The 19,989-nt window shown below is 46.0% G+C and overlaps 1 protein-coding gene across 1 annotated transcript in view; it reads right to left on the reverse strand.

Annotated features, from left to right (window-relative positions):
- Positions 1–19,989, reverse strand: part of TRPA1 (transient receptor potential cation channel subfamily A member 1) — a 181,902-nt gene that overhangs the window by 144,837 nt on the left and 17,076 nt on the right. Inside the window, exon 2 of the mRNA XM_077270649.1 lies at positions 19,665–19,827. Coding sequence (XP_077126764.1) covers positions 19,665–19,827 — 163 coding nt within the window. The remainder of the gene's footprint in view (positions 1–19,664; positions 19,828–19,989) is intronic.

Here is a 19,989-nt window from a genome sequence, read left to right on the forward strand (position 1 = left end):
CATAGAAAGCCTATTTATTTTTTCCGTGATTTGTGTTCTAAATTCTACCTCAACACAAAAACACTACATCAATCAGTGGGAGAAAAATATTGGCCTCAGTCAGGGCTTGTGTGCCACTGCTGTGTGTCCTATCTCTCATTCAGTGGGCTATAGCAAGCCTATTTTTTTTTTTTTTTTTTTTTTTTTAATATTATTTGGTTTCTAAAGTCTCCCTGAAAAAAAAAAAAAAACTAAAAAAACAGTGGGAGAGTAATATTGCCCTTTCAGCTTGTGTGCCAGTCTTGACTCCTGGGTGTGCCACCTCTCTCCCTCTCATTCAGTGGGCCATAGAAAGCCTATTTATTTTTTTTTTTTAATATTATTTGGTTTCTAATTCTCCCTGAAAAAAAAAAAAAAACCTAAAAAAACAGTGGGAGAATAATATTGCCCTTTCAGCTTGTGTGCCAGTCTTGACTCCTGGGTGTGCCACCTCTCTCCCTCTCATTCAGTGGGCCATAGAAAGCCTATTTATTTTTTTTTTTAAATATTATTGGGTTTCTAAAGTCTCCCTGAAAAAACAAAAAATACATAAAAAAACAGTGGGAGAGTAATATTGCCCTTTCAGCTTGTGTGCCAGTCTTGACTCCTGGGTGTGCCACCTCTCTCCCTTTCATTCAGTGGGCCATAGAAAGCCTATTTATTTTTTCCGTGATTTGTGTTCTAAATTCTACCTCAACACAAAAACACTACATCAATCAGTGGGAGAAAAATATTGGCCTCAGTCAGGGCTTGTGTGCCACTGCTGTGTGTGCTATCTCTCATTCAGTGGGCTATAGCAAGCCTATTTTTTTTTTTTTTTTTTTTTTTAATATTATTTGGTTTCTAAAGTCTCCCTGAAAAAAAAAAAAAACCTAAAAAAACAGTGGGAGAGTAATATTGCCCTTTCAGCTTGTGTGCCAGTCTTGACTCCTGGGTGTGCCACCTCTCTCCCTCTCATTCAGTGGGCCATAGAAAGCCTTTTTTTTTTTTGGTTTTTTTAATATTATTTGGTTTCTAAAGTCTCCCTGAAAAAAACAAAAAAAACATAAAAAACAGTGGGAGAGTAATATTGCCCTTTCAGCTTGTGCGCCAGTCTTGACTCCTGGTTGTGCCACCTCTCTCTCTCTAATTGTGGGCCATAGAAAGCCTTTTTTTTTTTTTTTTTTAATATTATTTGGTTTCTAAAGTCTCCCTGAGAAAAAAAAATAAATAAATTAGGTGGGAGATTAATATTGACATTAGTGCTTGAGTGACAGTCCTGCGTGTGTGTCATCTCTGTGATTTTGTGCCACAGAAAACAGAGTGTGTAACATTGTGCCTGATTTTCCTTGTGGTCTCACCAACCTGTTAAGGGATATTGAAATCATACTGAAGTTATAGCTCACCGTGTAAGTTGTTTGACAGCAACAAATAAAGTTACTTTGGTTAAGATTTTAAAACAATGAAGAAGTCTGGTGCAAGAGGTCGTCGTGGGCGTTCATTGTCAGCTGGTAATGATGGTAGTGGTAGTGGAGCATCAGGTGGTCGTGGGGATAAAAATATTCCACCTAAGTCTGGAGCTGTGGAGCCAGTTTCGTCGTCAGGCTACACAAGGCCTCGAACGCTCTCTTTTCTGGGAGTAGGAAAACCGCTTTTAAAGGCGGAGCAGCAACAGCAAGTTTTGGCTTACATTGCAGACTCAGCCTCTAGCTCTTTTGCCTCCTCTTCCGAAACTGGTAAATGTAAAAGCAGCGCGTCGCTTGTGGATGTTCACGGTCAGGGACAAGTCGCTTCCTTGTCCTCCTCAGCAAAAACTACAACAAGAGAGAAGGATGCAGCAGGCGACACAACGGGTCACTCCATGGAGCTCTTTACACATACCGTCCCTGGCTTAGAAAGTGAAACATTTAACAGGCCATGCCCATTACAAGTATATTCTGACATGGAGTGCACTGATGCACAGCCACAGCCAGAGTACTATGCTGCTCCTTTGACTCAGACCACCACATTGCCCTCTCAGGGTACAGATCCACAATCAGACCCTGATGAGACTATGTTGCCCCGCCACGAACGCTATACCACCGACCGACACAGTGACACAGACGAAGTTGCACACGAGCTCGAAGAGGAGGTAATAGATGACCCAGTTATTGACCCCGATTGGCAGCCATTGGGGGAACAGGGTGCAGGCGGCAGTAGTTCAGAAGCGGAGGTGGAGGAGGGGCCGCAGCAGGCATCAACATCGCAACAGGTTCCATCTGCCGGGCCCGTATCTGGCCCAAAACGCGTGTCAAAGCCAAAACCTGTTGGAGCACAGCGTTGCCATCCGGTTAAAGCTCAGTCTGCAATCCCTGAAAAGGGATCCGAGTCTAGGAAGAGTGCAGTCTGGCATTTTTTTAAACAACATCCAACTGATCAGCGCAAAGTCATCTGTCAAAAATGTTCAACTAGCTTAAGCAGAGGTCAGAATCTGAAAAGTCTAAATACTAGTTGCATGCATAGACACTTAACCACCATGCATTTTCAAGCCTGGACTAACTACCAAACGTCCCTCAAGGTTGTAGCACCCTCGGCCAATGAAGCTAGTCAGCAACGCAACATCCCTTCCGTCACTGTAAGGCCACCATTTTCCGCACCACCGGCAGTATCTGTGCAGGTTTCTTTGCCAGCCAAAAGCAGTCAGGGTCAGGGAATCACCAGTTTTGTAGGAGGAAATATTGCATCTAGGGCACCGGCGGAAACAATACCGTCTCCAACCGTCTCTCAGTCTGCCATGTACACCGGCACACCCGAAAGTTCCACGATCTCCAGCTCTCCAGTCCAGCTCACCCTACATGAGACTCTGGTTAGAAAAAGGAAGTACTTATCCTCGCATCCGCGTACACAGGGTTTTAACGCCCACATAGCTAGACTAATCTCGTTAGAGATGATGCCCTACCGGTTAGTTGAAAGCGAAGCTTTCAAAGCCCTGATGGAGTACGCTGAACCACGATACGAGCTACCCAGTCGACACTTTTTTTCCAGAAAAGCCATCCCAGCCCTGCACCAGCATGTTAAACAGCGCATCGTCCATGCACTCAGGCAATCTGTGAGTACAAAGGTGCACCTGACTACAGATGCATGGACCAGTAGGCATGGCCAGGGACGTTATGTGTCCATCACGGCACACTGGGTGAATGTGGTGGATGCAGGGTCCACAGGCGACATCAATTTAGGGACAGTTGTGCCTAGCCCACGGTCTAGGAAACAGTTGGCTGTAGGCGTTCGCACCCCCTCCTCCTCCTCCTCCTCGTCCTCCTGCAGAAGCTACAGCTCTTCCACAGAACGCAGTCTGCCAACCACTCCATCGGCAGATGACACTGTTGCACACCAGTTGTCCCATTATGGGCCAGCTACTGCCAAGCGTCAGCAGGCTGTATTGGCTATGAAGTGCTTGGGCGACAATAGACACACCGCGGAAGTTCTGTCCGAGTTCTTGCAACAAGAAACGCAGTCGTGGCTGGGCACAGTAGATCTTGAGGCAGGCAAGGTAGTGAGTGATAACGGAAGGAATTTCATGGCTGCCATCTCCCTTTCCCAACTGAAACACATTCCTTGCCTGGCTCACACCTTAAACCTGGTGGTGCAGTGCTTATTGAAAACTTATCCTGGGTTCTCCGACCTGCTCCTCAAAGTGCGTGCACTTTGCTCACATATCCGACGTTCGCCTGTACACGCCAGCCGTATGCAGACCTATCAGCGGTCTTTGAACCTTCCCCAGCATCGCCTAATCATAGACGTTGCAACAAGGTGGAACTCAACACTGCACATGCTTCAGAGACTGTGCGAACAGAGGCGTGCTGTTATTTATTTGTGGGAGGATACACGGGCAGGCAGTAGGATGGCAGACATGGAGTTGTCAGGTGTGCAGTGGTCTAAGATACAAGACATGTGTCAAGTCCTTCAGTGCTTTGAGGAATGCACACGGCTGGTTAGTGCAGACAACGCCGTAATAAGCATGAGCATCCCCCTAATGCGTCTGCTGATGCAAAGTTTGACGCACATAAAGGAGCAGGCGTCTGCACCAGAGGAAGAGGAAAGCCTTGATGACAGTCAGCCATTGTCTGGTCAGGGCAGTGTACAGGACGAGGTAGCGGGCGAAGAGGAGGTGGAGGACGAGGAGGATGATGGGGATGAGTATATTTTTAATGCCGAACCTTTCCCGGGGGCACAGGAATTTGGTTGCGTGTCACGGCCGGGTTCTGGTTTTTTGAGGGACACAAGTGACGTAGATTTGCCTGCAACTGCCCCTCAACCAATCACAACCGGAGATTTGACAACTGGAACTTTGGCCCACATGGCGGATTATGCCTTACGTATCCTAAAAAGGGACACACGCATTACGAAAATGATGAACGATGACGATTACTGGTTGGCCTGCCTCCTTGATCCACGCTATAAAGGCAAATTGCAAAATATTATGCCACATGAGAACTTGGAACTAATATTAGCAACCAAACAATCAACTCTTGTTGACCGTTTGCTTCAGGCATTCCCAGCACACAGCGCACGTGATCGTTCTCACACGAGCTCCAGGGGGCAGCAGACTAGGAGTGTTAGGGGTGCACACATCAGAAGTGGCGTTGGACAGAGGGGTTTTCTGACCAGGTTGTGGAGTGATTTTGCTATGACCGCAGACAGGACAGGTACTGCTGCATCAATTGAAAGTGACAGGAGACAACATTTGTCCAGTATGGTTACTAACTATTTTTCATCCCTTATCGATGTTCTCCCTCAACCGTCATTCCCATTTGATTACTGGGCCTCCAAATTAGACACCTGGCCAGAATTGGCAGAATATGCATTGCAGGAGCTTGCTTGCCCGGCAGCAAGTGTCCTATCAGAAAGAGTATTCAGTGCTGCAGGTTCAATATTAACCGAAAAAAGGACTCGTCTGGCTACCCAAAATGTTGACGATCTAACATTCATTAAAATGAACCACAACTGGATTTCGAAATCTTTTGCCCCACCTTGCCCGGCCGACACCTAGCTTTCCTATGAAAAGCTCTTGCCTGTGAATTACTTTTCTAATGTCTAATTTGCTGCAGCTGATTGTACAGCATACGACATGTTTACACCTCCCTAAATGGCAAAACTCCCCACACGGGGCCGTGGTATCGCGACTTGGCGCAAGCACCCGTGAGACTGCTGTTTGTCTGAAGAGGTGGGTGTGCTCGCTTTTGGTTGACGGCATTGCTACTGGGTCCCTCATAGTACAATGTAGTGTCTCTGGCGGTGGTGGTGCGCACCCAACGTCAGACACACCGTTGTAACATGAGGGGCCCTGGGGCGGTCCCGCCGGCCTCAAGAGAGTTCCCCCCTACCCCAGCTCAAAATGTGCTCTACCACGTGCAAAATTATGTCGCACAGCTCCACCAATCTTTAGTCTATTCGCTGACATCATTCAATGTCTGGCACTGACAATACAAATTTGTAGACATCTATGATGCAACTTAAAGTAGTCTGTGTCTGTGTCCTATATTGGCACCATTAAATAGTTACTGCCAAATTACTATGTCAGAAACTCAGTAGATGAGCCCACCCCTGTACCTAAGTATGCCACCTTTTTTTTTTGTTTTGGTTGTTTTGCGAGACATTAACATCTATTTATATTTTGGGAGTACTGGGACAGACACTCCTTGCACTACTCCTCCACTCACCACCAAGCTACCTGTGTATCCATGTAACCGCTGTAAAACTGCCATGAGCCTATTGTTTGTTATTTTAGGCCTTTGATAGCCTGTCTGCGGTCCCTACTTTAAATACTCCTCCACTCACCACCACCAAGCTGCCTGCCCGTGTATCCATGTAACCGCTGTGAAACTGCCATGAGCCTATTGTTTGTTATGTTAGGCCTTTGATAGCCTGTCTGCGGTCCCTACTTTAAATACTCCTCCACTGACCAGACCACTGCTGCCCGTGTACCCCTGGAACCAATTATAAAGTGCCTACAGCCAGCCCATTTTCTTATGTTAGGCCTTTGAAGCCTGTCTGCGGTCCCTACTTTAAATACTCCTCCACTGACCAGACCACTGCTGCCCGTGTACCCCTGGAACCAATTATAAAGTGCCTACAGCCAGCCCATTTTCTTATGTTAGGCCTTTGAAGCCTGTCTGCGGTCCCTACTTTAAATACTCCTCCACTCACCACCACCAAGCTGCCTGCCCGTGTATCCATGTAACCGCTGTGAAACTGCCATGAGCCTATTGTTTGTTATGTTAGGCCTTTGATAGCCTGTCTGCGGTCCCTACTTTAAATACTCCTCCACTGACCAGACCACTGCTGCCCGTGTACCCCTGGAACCAATTATAAAGTGCCTACAGCCAGCCCATTTTCTTATGTTAGGCCTTTGAAGCCTGTCTGCGGTCCCTACTTTAAATACTCCTCCACTCACCACCACCAAGCTGCCTGCCCGTGTATCCATGTAACCGCTGTGAAACTGCCATGAGCCTATTGTTTGTTATGTTAGGCCTTTGATAGCCTGTCTGCGGTCCCTACTTTAAATACTCCTCCACTGACCAGACCACTGCTGCCCGTGTACCCCTGGAACCAATTATAAAGTGCCTACAGCCAGCCCATTTTCTTATGTTAGGCCTTTGAAGCCTGTCTGCGGTCCCTACTTTAAATACTCCTCCACTCACCACCACCAAGCTGCCTGCCCGTGTATCCATGTAACCGCTGTGAAACTGCCATGAGCCTATTGTTTGTTATGTTAGGCCTTTGATAGCCTGTCTGCGGTCCCTACTTTAAATACTCCTCCACTGACCAGACCACTGCTGCCCGTGTACCCCTGGAACCAATTATAAAGTGCCTACAGCCAGCCCATTTTCTTATGTTAGGCCTTTGAAGCCTGTCTGCGGTCCCTACTTTAAATACTCCTCCACTCACCACCACCAAGCTGCCTGCCCGTGTATCCATGTAACCGCTGTGAAACTGCCATGAGCCTATTGTTTGTTATGTTAGGCCTTTGATAGCCTGTCTGCGGTCCCTACTTTAAATACTCCTCCACTGACCAGACCACTGCTGCCCGTGTACCCCTGGAACCAATTATAAAGTGCCTACAGCCAGCCCATTTTCTTATGTTAGGCCTTTGAAGCCTGTCTGCGGTCCCTACTTTAAATACTCCTCCACTCACCACCACCAAGCTGCCTGCCCGTGTATCCATGTAACCGCTGTGAAACTGCCATGAGCCTATTGTTTGTTATGTTAGGCCTTTGATAGCCTGTCTGCGGTCCCTACTTTAAATACTCCTCCACTGACCAGACCACTGCTGCCCGTGTACCCCTGGAACCAATTATAAAGTGCCTACAGCCAGCCCATTTTCTTATGTTAGGCCTTTGAAGCCTGTCTGCGGTCCTTACTTTAAATACTCCTCCACTCACCACCACCAAGCTGCCTGCCCGTGTATCCATGTAACCGCTGTGAAACTGCCATGAGCCTATTGTTTGTTATTTTAGGCCTTTGATAGCCTGTCTGCGGTCCCTACTTTAAATACTCCTCCACTGACCACCAAGCTGCCTGCCCGTGTATCCATGTAACCGCTGTAAAACTGCCATGAGCCTATTGTTTGTTATTTTAGGCCTTTGATAGCCTGTCTGCGGCCCCTACTTGCAATACTCCTCCACTGACCACAATGCTGCCTGGAGTGCCTGCCTGTGTATCCATGTAACCGATGTAAAACTGCCATGACTGCCTACTGTTTGTTATTTTAGGCCTTTGATAGCCTGTCTGCAGCCCCTACTTGCAATACTCCTCCACTGACCACACCAATGCTGCCCGTGTACCCCTGGAACCTATTTAAAAGTTCATAGAGCCTAGTTATATATTTTATTTACTATTAATAAGGCCATGATGGACTACGCTGTACCACGCTACAAGCTAACCAGTCGACACTTCTTTTGCAAGAAAAGCCATCCCAACCCTCCACCAGCATGTAGAAGACCGCATTGTCCATGCACTCTGGCAATCTGTGAGTACAAAGGTGCACCTGACAACAGACGCATGGACCTGTAGGCATGGCCACGGAAGATTACGTGTCCATTACGGCGCAATGGGTTAATGTGGTGGATGCATGGTCCACAGGGGACAGCCTACTAAGTCTGTCTGCAGTCCCTAATTCAAATTGTCCTCCACTGTCTAAATCGGAACTTCCACCTTCTGGCTTTCGGCCTATAGTATCAGAAATTAAACTGCATTTGGCCTTCAACTTTGGTTAGGGCCTACTAACGGCTTCTGCCCCTCCCTGGTGTTGCCCTCAACTAAATAAAGCTGAGCTTCAACCTTCTGCTCCAAATTACCATTTTGAAAAATGCAATAGGCTTTTCAGGCCTACTAAAGGTGTCTGTCTGTGTGCCCCTGCCTGGTGTTGTCCTCAACTAAATAAAGCTGAGCTTCAACCTTCCGGCTCTCATTATGTGGTTTTAAAAAAAAAAATGGTGGTTAGGGCCTACTAACGGCTTCTGCCCCTCCCTGGTGTTGCCCTCAACTAAATAAAGCTGAGCTTCAACCTTCTGCTCCAAATTACCATTTTGAAAAATGCAATAGGCTTTTCCGGCCTACTAAAGGTGTCTGTCTGTGTGCCCCTCCCTGGTGTTGTCCTCAACTAAATAAAGCTGAGCTTCAACCTTCCGGCTCTCATTATGTGGTTTTAAAAAAAAAAATGGTGGTTAGGGCCTACTAACGGCTTCTGCCCCTCCCTGGTGTTGTCCTCAACTAAATAAAGCTGAGCTTCAACCTTCCGGCTCTCATTATGTGGTTTTAAAAAAAAAAATGGTGGTTAGGGCCTACTAACGGCTTCTGCCCCTCCCTGGTGTTGCCCTCAACTAAATAAAGCTGAGCTTCAACCTTCTGCTCCAAATTACCATTTTGAAAAATGCAATAGGCTTTTCCGGCCTACTAAAGGTGTCTGTCTGTGTGCCCCTCCCTGGTGTTGTCCTCAACTAAATAAAGCTGAGCTTCAACCTTCCGGCTCTCATTATGTGGTTTTAAAAAAAAAAATGGTGGTTAGGGCCTACTAACGGCTTCTGCCCCTCCCTGGTGTTGCCCTCAACTAAATAAAGCTGAGCTTCAACCTTCTGCTCCAAATTACCATTTTGAAAAATGCAATAGGCTTTTCAGGCCTACAAAAGGTGTCTGTCTGTGTGCCCCTCCCTGGTGTTGTCCTCAACTAAATAAAGCTGAGCTTCAACCTTCCGGCTCTCATTATGTGGTTTTAAAAAAAAAAATGGTGGTTAGGGCCTACTAACGGCTTCTGCCCCTCCCTGGTGTTGTCCTCAACTAAATAAAGCTGAGCTTCAACCTTCCGGCTCTCATTATGTGGTTTTAAAAAAAAAAATGGTGGTTAGGGCCTACTAACGGCTTCTGCCCCTCCCTGGTGTTGCCCTCAACTAAATAAAGCTGAGCTTCAACCTTCTGCTCCAAATTACCATTTTGAAAAATGCAATAGGCTTTTCAGGCCTACTAAAGGTGTCTGTCTGTGTGCCCCTGCCTGGTGTTGTCCTCAACTAAATAAAGCTGAGCTTCAACCTTCTGGCTCTCATTATGTGGTTTTAAAAAAAAAAATGGTGGTTAGGGCCTACTAACGGCTTCTGCCCCTCCCTGGTGTTGCCCTCAACTAAATAAAGCTGAGCTTCAACCTTCTGCTCCAAATTACCATTTTAAAAAATGCAATAGGCTTTTCCGGCCTACTAAAGGTGTCTGTCTGTGTGCCCCTCCCTGGTGTTGTCCTCAACTAAATAAAGCTGAGCTTCAACCTTCCGGCTCTCATTATGTGGTTTTAAAAAAAAAAATGGTGGTTAGGGCCTACTAACGGCTTCTGCCCCTCCCTGGTGTTGCTGTTGTGAATTTGGATTCTGGGCTCCCCCGGTGGCTACTGGTGGAATTGAACTTGTGTCATCATCTTCCCTGTTCACCTGTTCTCATCAGATCTGGGTGTCGCTATATAACCTGGCTTCTCTGTTAGTTGCTTGCCGGTCAACAATGTTATCAGAAGCCTCTCTGTGCTTGTTCCTGCTCCCAGACATCTACTAGATAAGTTGGACTTTCGTCCTTGTTTGTTTTTGTTTTTTGGTTCCAGTTCACAGCTGCAGTTTCGTTACTGTGTCTGGAAAGCTCTTGTTGATCAGGAATTGCCACTCTGGTATTATGAGTTAATGCCAGAGTCCTAAAGTAATTTCTGGATGGTGTTTTGTTAGGGTTTTCTACTGACCATGAAAGTGTGCTTTCTGTCTTCTGCTATCTAGAAAGCGGACCTCAAATTTGCTAAAACTATTTTCCTGCTGCGTTTGTTATTTCATCTAAAATCACCGCCAATATATGTGGGGGGCCTCTGTCTCCTTTTTGGGCATTTCTCTAGAGGTGAGTCAGGTCTTATATTTCCCTCTGCTAGCATTATTTAGTTCTCCGGCCGGCGCTGGGCATATAGGGATAAAAAGTAGGACATGCTACCTGGCTACTTCTAGTTGTGCGGTAGGTTTAGTTCATGGTCAGTACAGTTACCATCTTCCAAGAGCTTGTTCCTATATAGGCTTATGCTAGTTCTCTGGCCATGGAGATCATGACAGTTTGACCGGACCACTAAAGGGTTAAAATCCTTGGCTGAGAAAGGAGAGAAATAAGAAGTCTGCTGAGAGTTTTTTTTTTTTTTTTTTTTTTTTTGTGCTCTTAATTGGATCACTTGCCAGTCTGTCTATGCTGCAGTCTTTCTTTTTTTTCTCTCTCCTTCTAATCTTTGAATGGCTCTGTGTGCACCTGTCTATAATGGATCTTCAGAGTGTAACTGCAGGTTTGAACAATCTCGCCACGAAAGTACAAAGTTTGCAAGATTTTGTTGTTCATGCTCCGGTATCAGAGCCGAGAATTCCTTTGCCGGAATTCTTCTCAGGGAATAGATCTGGCTTTCAGAATTTTAGAAATAATTGCAAGTTATTTTTGTCCCTGAAATCTCGTTCTGCTGGAGACCCTGCACAGCAGGTTGGGATTGTGATTTCCTTGCTCCGCGGTGACCCTCAAGACTGGGCTTTTTCATTGGCACCAGGGGATCCTGCGTTGCGCAATGTGCATGCGTTTTTTCTGGCCTTGGGGTTGCTCTATGAGGAACCTCATTTGGAACTTCAGGCAGAAAAAACTTTGATGTCCCTATCGCAGGGGCAAGATGAAGCTGAAATTTACTGCCAAAGATTCCGTAAATGGTCTGTGCTTACTCAGTGGAATGAGTGTGCCTTGGCGGCTACTTTCAGAGAGGGTCTCTCTGATGCCATTAAGGATGTTATGGTGGGGTTCCCTGTGCCTGCGGGTCTGAATGAGTCCATGACAATGGCCATTCAGATCGATAGGCGTCTGCGGGAGCGCAAACCAGTGCACCATCTGGCGGTGTCCACTGAGAAGACGCCAGAAAGCATGCAGTGTGATAGAATTCTGTCCAGAAGCGAGCGGCAGAATTTTAGACGGAAAAATGGGTTGTGTTTCTATTGTGGGGATTCTACTCATGTTATATCAGCATGCTCTAAGCGTACTAAAAAGCTTGATAAATCCGTTTCCATTGGCACTTTACAGTCTAAATTTATTTTGTCTGTGACCCTGATTTGCTCTTTGTCATCTATTACCACGGACGCCTATATCGACTCTGGCGCCGTTTTGAGTCTTATGGATTGGTCCTTTGCCAATCGTTGTGGGTATGATTTAGAGCCTTTGGAGACTCTTATTCCTCTGAAGGGGATTGACTCCACCCCATTGGCTAATAATAAACCACAATACTGGACACAAGTAACTATGCGTATTAATCCGGATCACCAGGAGACTATTCGTTTTCTGGTGCTGTATAATCTACATGATGATTTGGTGCTAGGATTGCCATGGCTGCAGTCTCACAACCCAGTCCTTGACTGGAGAGCTATGTCTGTGTTGAGCTGGGGATGTAGGGGGACTCATGGGGACGTACCTTTGGTTTCCATTTCATCATCTATTCCCTCTGAAATCCCTGAGTTCCTGTCTGATTATCGTGACGTCTTTGAAGAACCCAAGCTGGGTTCACTACCTCCGCACCGTGAGTGCGATTGTGCTATAGATTTAATTCCGGGTAGTAAATACCCAAGGGGTCGTTTATTTAATCTGTCTGTGCCTGAACATGCTGCTATGCGAGAATATATAAAGGAGTCCTTGGAAAAGGGACATATTCGTCCATCGTCATCTCCCTTAGGAGCCGGTTTTTTCTTTGTGTCAAAAAAAGACGGCTCTTTGAGACCATGTATTGATTATCGGCTTTTGAATAAAATCACGGTTAAATATCAATACCCATTGCCGTTGCTGACTGATTTGTTTGCTCGCATAAAGGGGGCCAAGTGGTTCTCTAAGATTGATCTCCGTGGGGCGTATAATTTGGTGCGGATCAGGCAGGGGGATGAGTGGAAAACCGCATTTAATACGCCCGAGGGCCACTTTGAGTATTTGGTGATGCCTTTTGGTCTTTCTAATGCCCCTTCAGTCTTCCAGTCCTTTATGCATGATATTTTCCGCGATTTTTTGGATAAATTTATGATAGTGTATCTGGATGATATTCTGATTTTTTCGGATGACTGGGACTCTCATGTCCAGCAAGTTAAGAGGGTTTTTCAGGTTTTGCGGTCTAATTCTCTGTGTGTCAAGGGTTCTAAGTGCGTATTTGGGGTTCAGAGAATTTCCTTTTTGGGATATATTTTTTCTCCCTCTTCCATTGAGATGGATCCTGTCAAGGTTCAAGCTATTTGTGATTGGACGCAGCCCTCTTCTCTTAAAAGTCTTCAGAAATTTTTGGGCTTTGCCAACTTTTATCGTCGATTTATTTCTGGTTTTTCGGATGTCGTTAAGCCATTGACCGATTTGACTAGACAGGGTGCTGATGTTGCTAATTGGTCCCCTGATGCTGTGGAGGCCTTTCAGGAGCTTAAGCGCCGTTTTTCTTCTGCCCCTGTGTTGCGTCAGCCTGATGTGGCTCTTCCTTTTCAGGTTGAGGTCGACGCTTCTGAGATCGGAGCTGGGGCAGTGTTGTCGCAGAAAAGTTCTGACTGCTCCGTGATGAGGCCTTGTGCCTTCTTTTCCCGTAAATTTTCGCCCGCTGAGCGGAATTATGATGTTGGGAATCGGGAGCTTTTGGCCATGAAGTGGGCGTTTGAGGAGTGGCGCCATTGGCTTGAGGGGGCCAGACATCAGGTGGTGGTATTGACTGACCACAAAAATTTGATTTATCTTGAGACCGCCAGGCACCTGAATCCTAGACAGGCGCGCTGGTCATTATTTTTTTCTCGGTTTAATTTTGTGGTGTCATACCTACCGGGTTCTAAGAATGTTAAGGCGGATACCCTTTCTAGGAGTTTTGAGCCTGATTCACCCGGCAACTCTGAGCCCACAGGTATCCTTAAGGATGGAGTTATTTTGTCAGCCGTTTCTCCAGACCTGCGGCGGGCCTTGCAGGAGTTTCAGGCGGATAGACCGGATCGTTGTCCGCCTGATAGGCTGTTTGTTCCTGATGATTGGACCAGTAGAGTCATCTCTGAGGTGCATTCTTCTGCATTGGCAGGTCATCCTGGAATTTTTGGTACCAGGGATTTGGTGGCAAGATCCTTCTGGTGGCCTTCCCTGTCACGAGATGTGCGAGGCTTTGTGCAGTCTTGTGACGTTTGTGCTCGGGCCAAGCCTTGTTGTTCTCGGGCTAGTGGATTATTGTTGCCCTTGCCTATTCCTAGGAGGCCTTGGACGCACATCTCGATGGATTTTATTTCAGATCTGCCTGTTTCCCAGAAGATGTCTGTCATCTGGGTGGTGTGTGACCGTTTTTCTAAGATGGTCCATTTGGTTCCCCTGCCCAAATTGCCTTCTTCTTCCGAGTTGGTTCCCCTGTTTTTTCAAAATGTTGTTCGTTTGCATGGTATTCCTGAGAATATCGTTTCTGACAGAGGAACCCAATTTGTGTCTAGATTTTGGCGGGCATTCTGTGCTAGGATGGGCATAGATTTGTCTTTTTCGTCTGCTTTTCACCCTCAGACTAATGGCCAGACCGAGCGGACTAATCAGACCCTGGAGACATATCTGAGGTGTTTTGTGTCTGCTGACCAGGATGATTGGGTTGCTTTTTTGCCATTGGCGGAGTTCGCCCTCAATAATCGGGCCAGCTCTGCCACCTTGGTGTCCCCGTTTTTCTGTAATTCGGGGTTCCATCCTCGATTTTCCTCTGGTCAGGTGGAATCCTCGGATTGTCCTGGAGTGGATGCGGTGGTGGAGAGATTGCATCATATCTGGGGGCAGGTGATGGACAATTTGAAGTTGTCCCAGGAGAAGACTCAGCTTTTTGCCAACCGTCACCGTCGTGTTGGTCCTCGGCTTTGTGTTGGAGATTTGGTGTGGTTGTCTTCTCGTTTTGTCCCTATGAGGGTCTCATCTCCTAAGTTTAAGCCTCGGTTCATCGGTCCGTATAAAATATTGGAGATTCTTAACCCTGTTTCCTTCCGTTTAGACCTCCCTGCATCCTTTTCTATTCATAACGTTTTTCATCGGTCGTTATTGCGCAGGTATGAGGCACCGGTTGTGCCTTCCGTTGAGCCTCCTGCTCCGGTGTTGGTTGAGGGTGAGTTGGAGTACGTTGTGGAGAAAATCCTAGACTCCCGTGTTTCCAGACGGAGACTCCAGTATCTGGTCAAGTGGAAGGGATACGGCCAGGAGGATAATTCTTGGGTCACTGCATCTGATGTTCATGCCTCCGATCTGGTTCGTGCCTTTCATAGGGCCCATCCTGATCGCCCTGGTGGTTCTGGTGAGGGTTCGGTGCCCCCTCCTTGAGGAGGGGGTACTGTTGTGAATTTGGATTCTGGGCTCCCCCGGTGGCTACTGGTGGAATTGAACTTGTGTCATCATCTTCCCTGTTCACCTGTTCTCATCAGATCTGGGTGTCGCTATATAACCTGGCTTCTCTGTTAGTTGCTTGCCGGTCAACAATGTTATCAGAAGCCTCTCTGTGCTTGTTCCTGCTCCCAGACATCTACTAGATAAGTTGGACTTTCGTCCTTGTTTGTTTTTGTTTTTTGGTTCCAGTTCACAGCTGCAGTTTCGTTACTGTGTCTGGAAAGCTCTTGTTGATCAGGAATTGCCACTCTGGTATTATGAGTTAATGCCAGAGTCCTAAAGTAATTTCTGGATGGTGTTTTGTTAGGGTTTTCTACTGACCATGAAAGTGTGCTTTCTGTCTTCTGCTATCTAGAAAGCGGACCTCAAATTTGCTAAAACTATTTTCCTGCTGCGTTTGTTATTTCATCTAAAATCACCGCCAATATATGTGGGGGGCCTCTGTCTCCTTTTTGGGCATTTCTCTAGAGGTGAGTCAGGTCTTATATTTCCCTCTGCTAGCATTATTTAGTTCTCCGGCCGGCGCTGGGCATATAGGGATAAAAAGTAGGACATGCTACCTGGCTACTTCTAGTTGTGCGGTAGGTTTAGTTCATGGTCAGTACAGTTACCATCTTCCAAGAGCTTGTTCCTATATAGGCTTATGCTAGTTCTCTGGCCATGGAGATCATGACATGTTGCCCTCAACTAAATAAAGCTGAGCTTCAACCTTCTGCTCCAAATTACCATTTTGAAAAATGCAATAGGCTTTTCAGGCCTACAAAAGGTGTCTGTCTGTGTGCCCCTCCCTGGTGTTGTCCTCAACTAAATAAAGCTGAGCTTCAACCTTCCGGCTCTCATTATGTGGTTTTAAAAAAAAAAATGGTAGTTAGGGCCTACTAACGGCTTCTGCCCCTCCCTGGTGTTGTCCTCAACTAAATAAAGCTGAGCTTCAACCTTCCGGCTCTCATTATGTGGTTTTAAAAAAAAAAATGGTGGTTAGGGCCTACTAACGGCTTCTGCCCCTCCCTGGTGTTGCCCTCAACTAAATAAAGCTGAGCTTCAACCTTCTGCTCCAAATTACCATTTTGAAAAATGCAATAGGCTTTTCAGGCCTACTAAAGGTGTCTGTCTGTGTGCCCCTGCCTGGTGTTGTCCTCAACTAAATAAAGCTGAGCTTCAACCTTCCGGCTCTCATTATGTGGTTTTAAAAAAAAAAATGGTGGTTAGGGCCTACTAACGGCTTCTGCCCCTCCCTGGTGTTGCCCTCAACTAAATAAAGCTGAGCTTCAACCTTCTGCTCCAAATTACCATTTTGAAAAATGCAATAGGCTTTTCCGGCCTACTAAAGGTGTCTGTCTGTGTGCCCCTCCCTGGTGTTGTCCTCAACTAAATAAAGCTGAGCTTCAACCTTCCGGCTCTCATTATGTGGTTTTAAAAAAAAAAATGGTGGTTAGGGCCTACTAACGGCTTCTGCCCCTCCCTGGTGTTGTCCTCAACTAAATAAAGCTGAGCTTCAACCTTCCGGCTCTCATTATGTGGTTTTAAAAAAAAAAATGGTGGTTAGGGCCTACTAACGGCTTCTGCCCCTCCCTGGTGTTGCCCTCAACTAAATAAAGCTGAGCTTCAACCTTCTGCTCCAAATTACCATTTTGAAAAATGCAATAGGCTTTTCAGGCCTACAAAAGGTGTCTGTCTGTGTGCCCCTCCCTGGTGTTGTCCTCAACTAAATAAAGCTGAGCTTCAACCTTCCGGCTCTCATTATGTGGTTTTAAAAAAAAAAATGGTGGTTAGGGCCTACTAACGGCTTCTGCCCCTCCCTGGTGTTGTCCTCAACTAAATAAAGCTGAGCTTCAACCTTCCGGCTCTCATTATGTGGTTTTAAAAAAAAAAATGGTGGTTAGGGCCTACTAACGGCTTCTGCCCCTCCCTGGTGTTGCCCTCAACTAAATAAAGCTGAGCTTCAACCTTCTGCTCCAAATTACCATTTTGAAAAATGCAATAGGCTTTTCAGGCCTACTAAAGGTGTCTGTCTGTGTGCCCCTGCCTGGTGTTGTCCTCAACTAAATAAAGCTGAGCTTCAACCTTCCGGCTCTCATTAAGTGGTTTTAAAAAAAAAAAATGGTGGTTAGGGCCTACTAACGGCTTCTGCCCCTCCCTGGTGTTGCCCTCAACTAAATAAAGCTGAGCTTCAACCTTCTGCTCCAAATTACCATTTTGAAAAATGCAATAGGCTTTTCAGGCCTACTAAAGGTGTCTGTCTGTGTGCCCCTCCCTGGTGTTGTCCTCAACTAAATAAAGCTGAGCTTCAACCTTCCGGCTCTCATTATGTGGTTTTAAAAAAAAAAATGGTGGTTAGGGCCTACTAACGGCTTCTGCCCCTCCCTGGTGTTGTCCTCAACTAAATAAAGCTGAGCTTCAACCTTCCGGCTCTCATTATGTGGTTTTAAAAAAAAAAATGGTGGTTAGGGCCTACTAACGGCTTCTGCCCCTCCCTGGTGTTGTCCTCAACTAAATAAAGCTGAGCTTCAACCTTCCGGCTCTCATTAAGTGGTTTTAAAAAAAAAAAATGGTGGTTAGGGCCTACTAACGGCTTCTGCCCCTCCCTGGTGTTGTCCTCAACTAAATAAAGCTGAGCTTCAACCTTCCGGCTCTCATTAAGTGGTTTTAAAAAAAAAATGGTGGTTAGGGCCTACTAACGGCTTCTGCCCCTCCCTGGTGTTGCCCTCAACTAAATAAAGCTGAGCTTCAACCTTCTGCTCCAAATTACCATTTTGAAAAATGCAATAGGCTTTTCCGGCCTACTAAAGGTGTCTGTCTGTGTGCCCCTGCCTGGTGTTGCCCTCAACTAAATAAAGCTGAGCTTCAACCTTCTGCTCCAAATTACCATTTTAAAAAATGCAATAGGCTTTTCCGGCCTACTAAAGGTGTCTGCCCCTCCCTGGTGTTGTCCTCAACTGAACAAAGCTGAGCTTCCACATTCTGGCTTTCGCCCTATACTATCAGATATTAAACTGCATTTGGCCTACTAGTGTGGTTAGGCCCTTGAAACAGTGTCTGCTGCTCTTGGGTTTGCTACTCCACTGAACAAAGCAATGCCGCCTGTTTAGTCCTGTTACCAATTTTGAACTGCATGTAGCCTACTTTATTCTTTGGCCCTATATCTGCTTCCTCCTCATCCTGCCCATTGCCCAGCCACTGCTAAATGAGTCTGCTGGTACATTGACCTAGACCACTACATTCCCCTTGTACTCTACACAGCCAGAATCTGTCCCTGCTGAAAGTAAGGTTCCCCTTCCCGCATGTTATACCACCTTACACAGGGACAAAGAGGAAGGTGCAGATGAAAGTGCAGGTTCCTTCATCAGGTGGGGGGGCATACTCGTTGGCGACGTCACTGGCACAGGGCCCCTCAGAGTACGCAAAAGTGTCGCTGCTGGTGGGAGGCGCCCCCGCCATGCAAACACACCGCCGTACTTTGAGGGGCCCTGTGCCAGTGGCAATGCGAACGAGTGGGCCCCCCCCCTGCTTGCTCAGGATCACAGCACTTGCAACTTTTAAATACTTACCTTTCCCTGCAACACCGCCGTGACGTAGTCCGCATTTCCTGGGCCCACGAAAAACTTGAGCCAGCCCTACTCCCCCCACAACTTTCCCCCAATTCCCTATGCCCAACTATTATTATACAGTTAATTAAGATTGGCAAGCTTCAGAAACAAGAATGGATGTTTTTGGCATTAAAATGGGCACTGTAGGTGTTTTCCTGGCCTCCACTCACTGCCGACTATGCTTCCCCATTGACTTGCATTGGGTTTCGTGTTTCGGTCGATCCCCGACTTTTAGCGATAATCGGCCGACTGCACTCGACTCGACTCTGGACAAAATCGGGTTTCCCAAAACCCTACTCGATCTTAAAAAAATGAAAGTCGCTCAACCCTAGTCGCAACATTGCAATAAAAGGCGACCAAAAGATCATATCTACCTTAAAATGGTATACATAAAAACGTCAGTTTGGCTTTCACCCAGCCCCAGATCCTGAAATATGAAGACACTACGGGTCTCAGAAAATAGCCCAATTTTTTAACAAACTTTTTTATTTAAGTGGTAAAATAATCCAACCTTAACATGTTTGGTATCTGCGAACTTGTAATGACCTGGAGAATCATAATAGCAGGTGAATTTTAGTGTTTACTGAACATGGTAAAAAAAACAAAAACAATTGTGCAGTTGCCCTTTTTTTTGCAATTTCACTGCAATTGGAATTTTTTTCCCCACTTTGCAGTACATTATATGGTAAAATCAATGGTGATGATGCTGATGAACAATGTTTTTCTCGGTGCAACTGTGCTCTTCTTTTTTTCTGAGTCTGTTGAGACTCACCCATTTAAGTCTATGGATGTGTTAAAAAAAAAAAAAGGTCCCACTCGGAACATCCGAGTGGCATCTCATCCTTACAATAGATTTCTTTTATGTACCTAGGAAACTGTATTTGATCATGTATATTTTTAATGTATTTGTATGAAAACGAATTGCACATGAATGTCACACAGACATAAAAAAGGGACACACGAACAGAACATAATTTGAAAATTAGAAAAAAAATTACCCACAAAACTCCAATGATTTTTGATACATTCATCTGTAACCGCCCTAAAGCTAAGAAAGGATATTAACCATGTGTAACTAAAATTTGGCTCTTACGATCTGAGCTCCAGCAATGTCATACATTAGGCAATGAACACACAGTTGTAATCTCAAGGGAGAAATGAGAAATTTACCTTCTTCAGAAGTCTGGTTGATAATCATTAACATCAACTCCAAGTGTCCACACTTTGACGCACAATGAAGTGCTGTGCCCTCATATTCATTTCTAACCATCAGACTTGATGGGTTCTTCAGTATGAAACTCCGGACGCGGCACATGTTGCCCTCTTGAATAAGCTGAAAAATAGCAGAAATAATAAAGGTTATTCACTTATGCAGTATATATTTTAGTGGCTCAGTAGATAGCACTGCAGCCTTGCAGCACTGGAGTCCTGGGTTCAAATCCCACCAAGGACAACATCTGCAAGGAAATAATAGAATGGCGGCTGACAGCACTAC

The sequence above is a fragment of the Ranitomeya variabilis genome, chromosome 6 (genome assembly GCF_051348905.1).
Source record: "Ranitomeya variabilis isolate aRanVar5 chromosome 6, aRanVar5.hap1, whole genome shotgun sequence".
NCBI lineage: Eukaryota > Metazoa > Chordata > Amphibia > Anura > Dendrobatidae > Ranitomeya > Ranitomeya variabilis.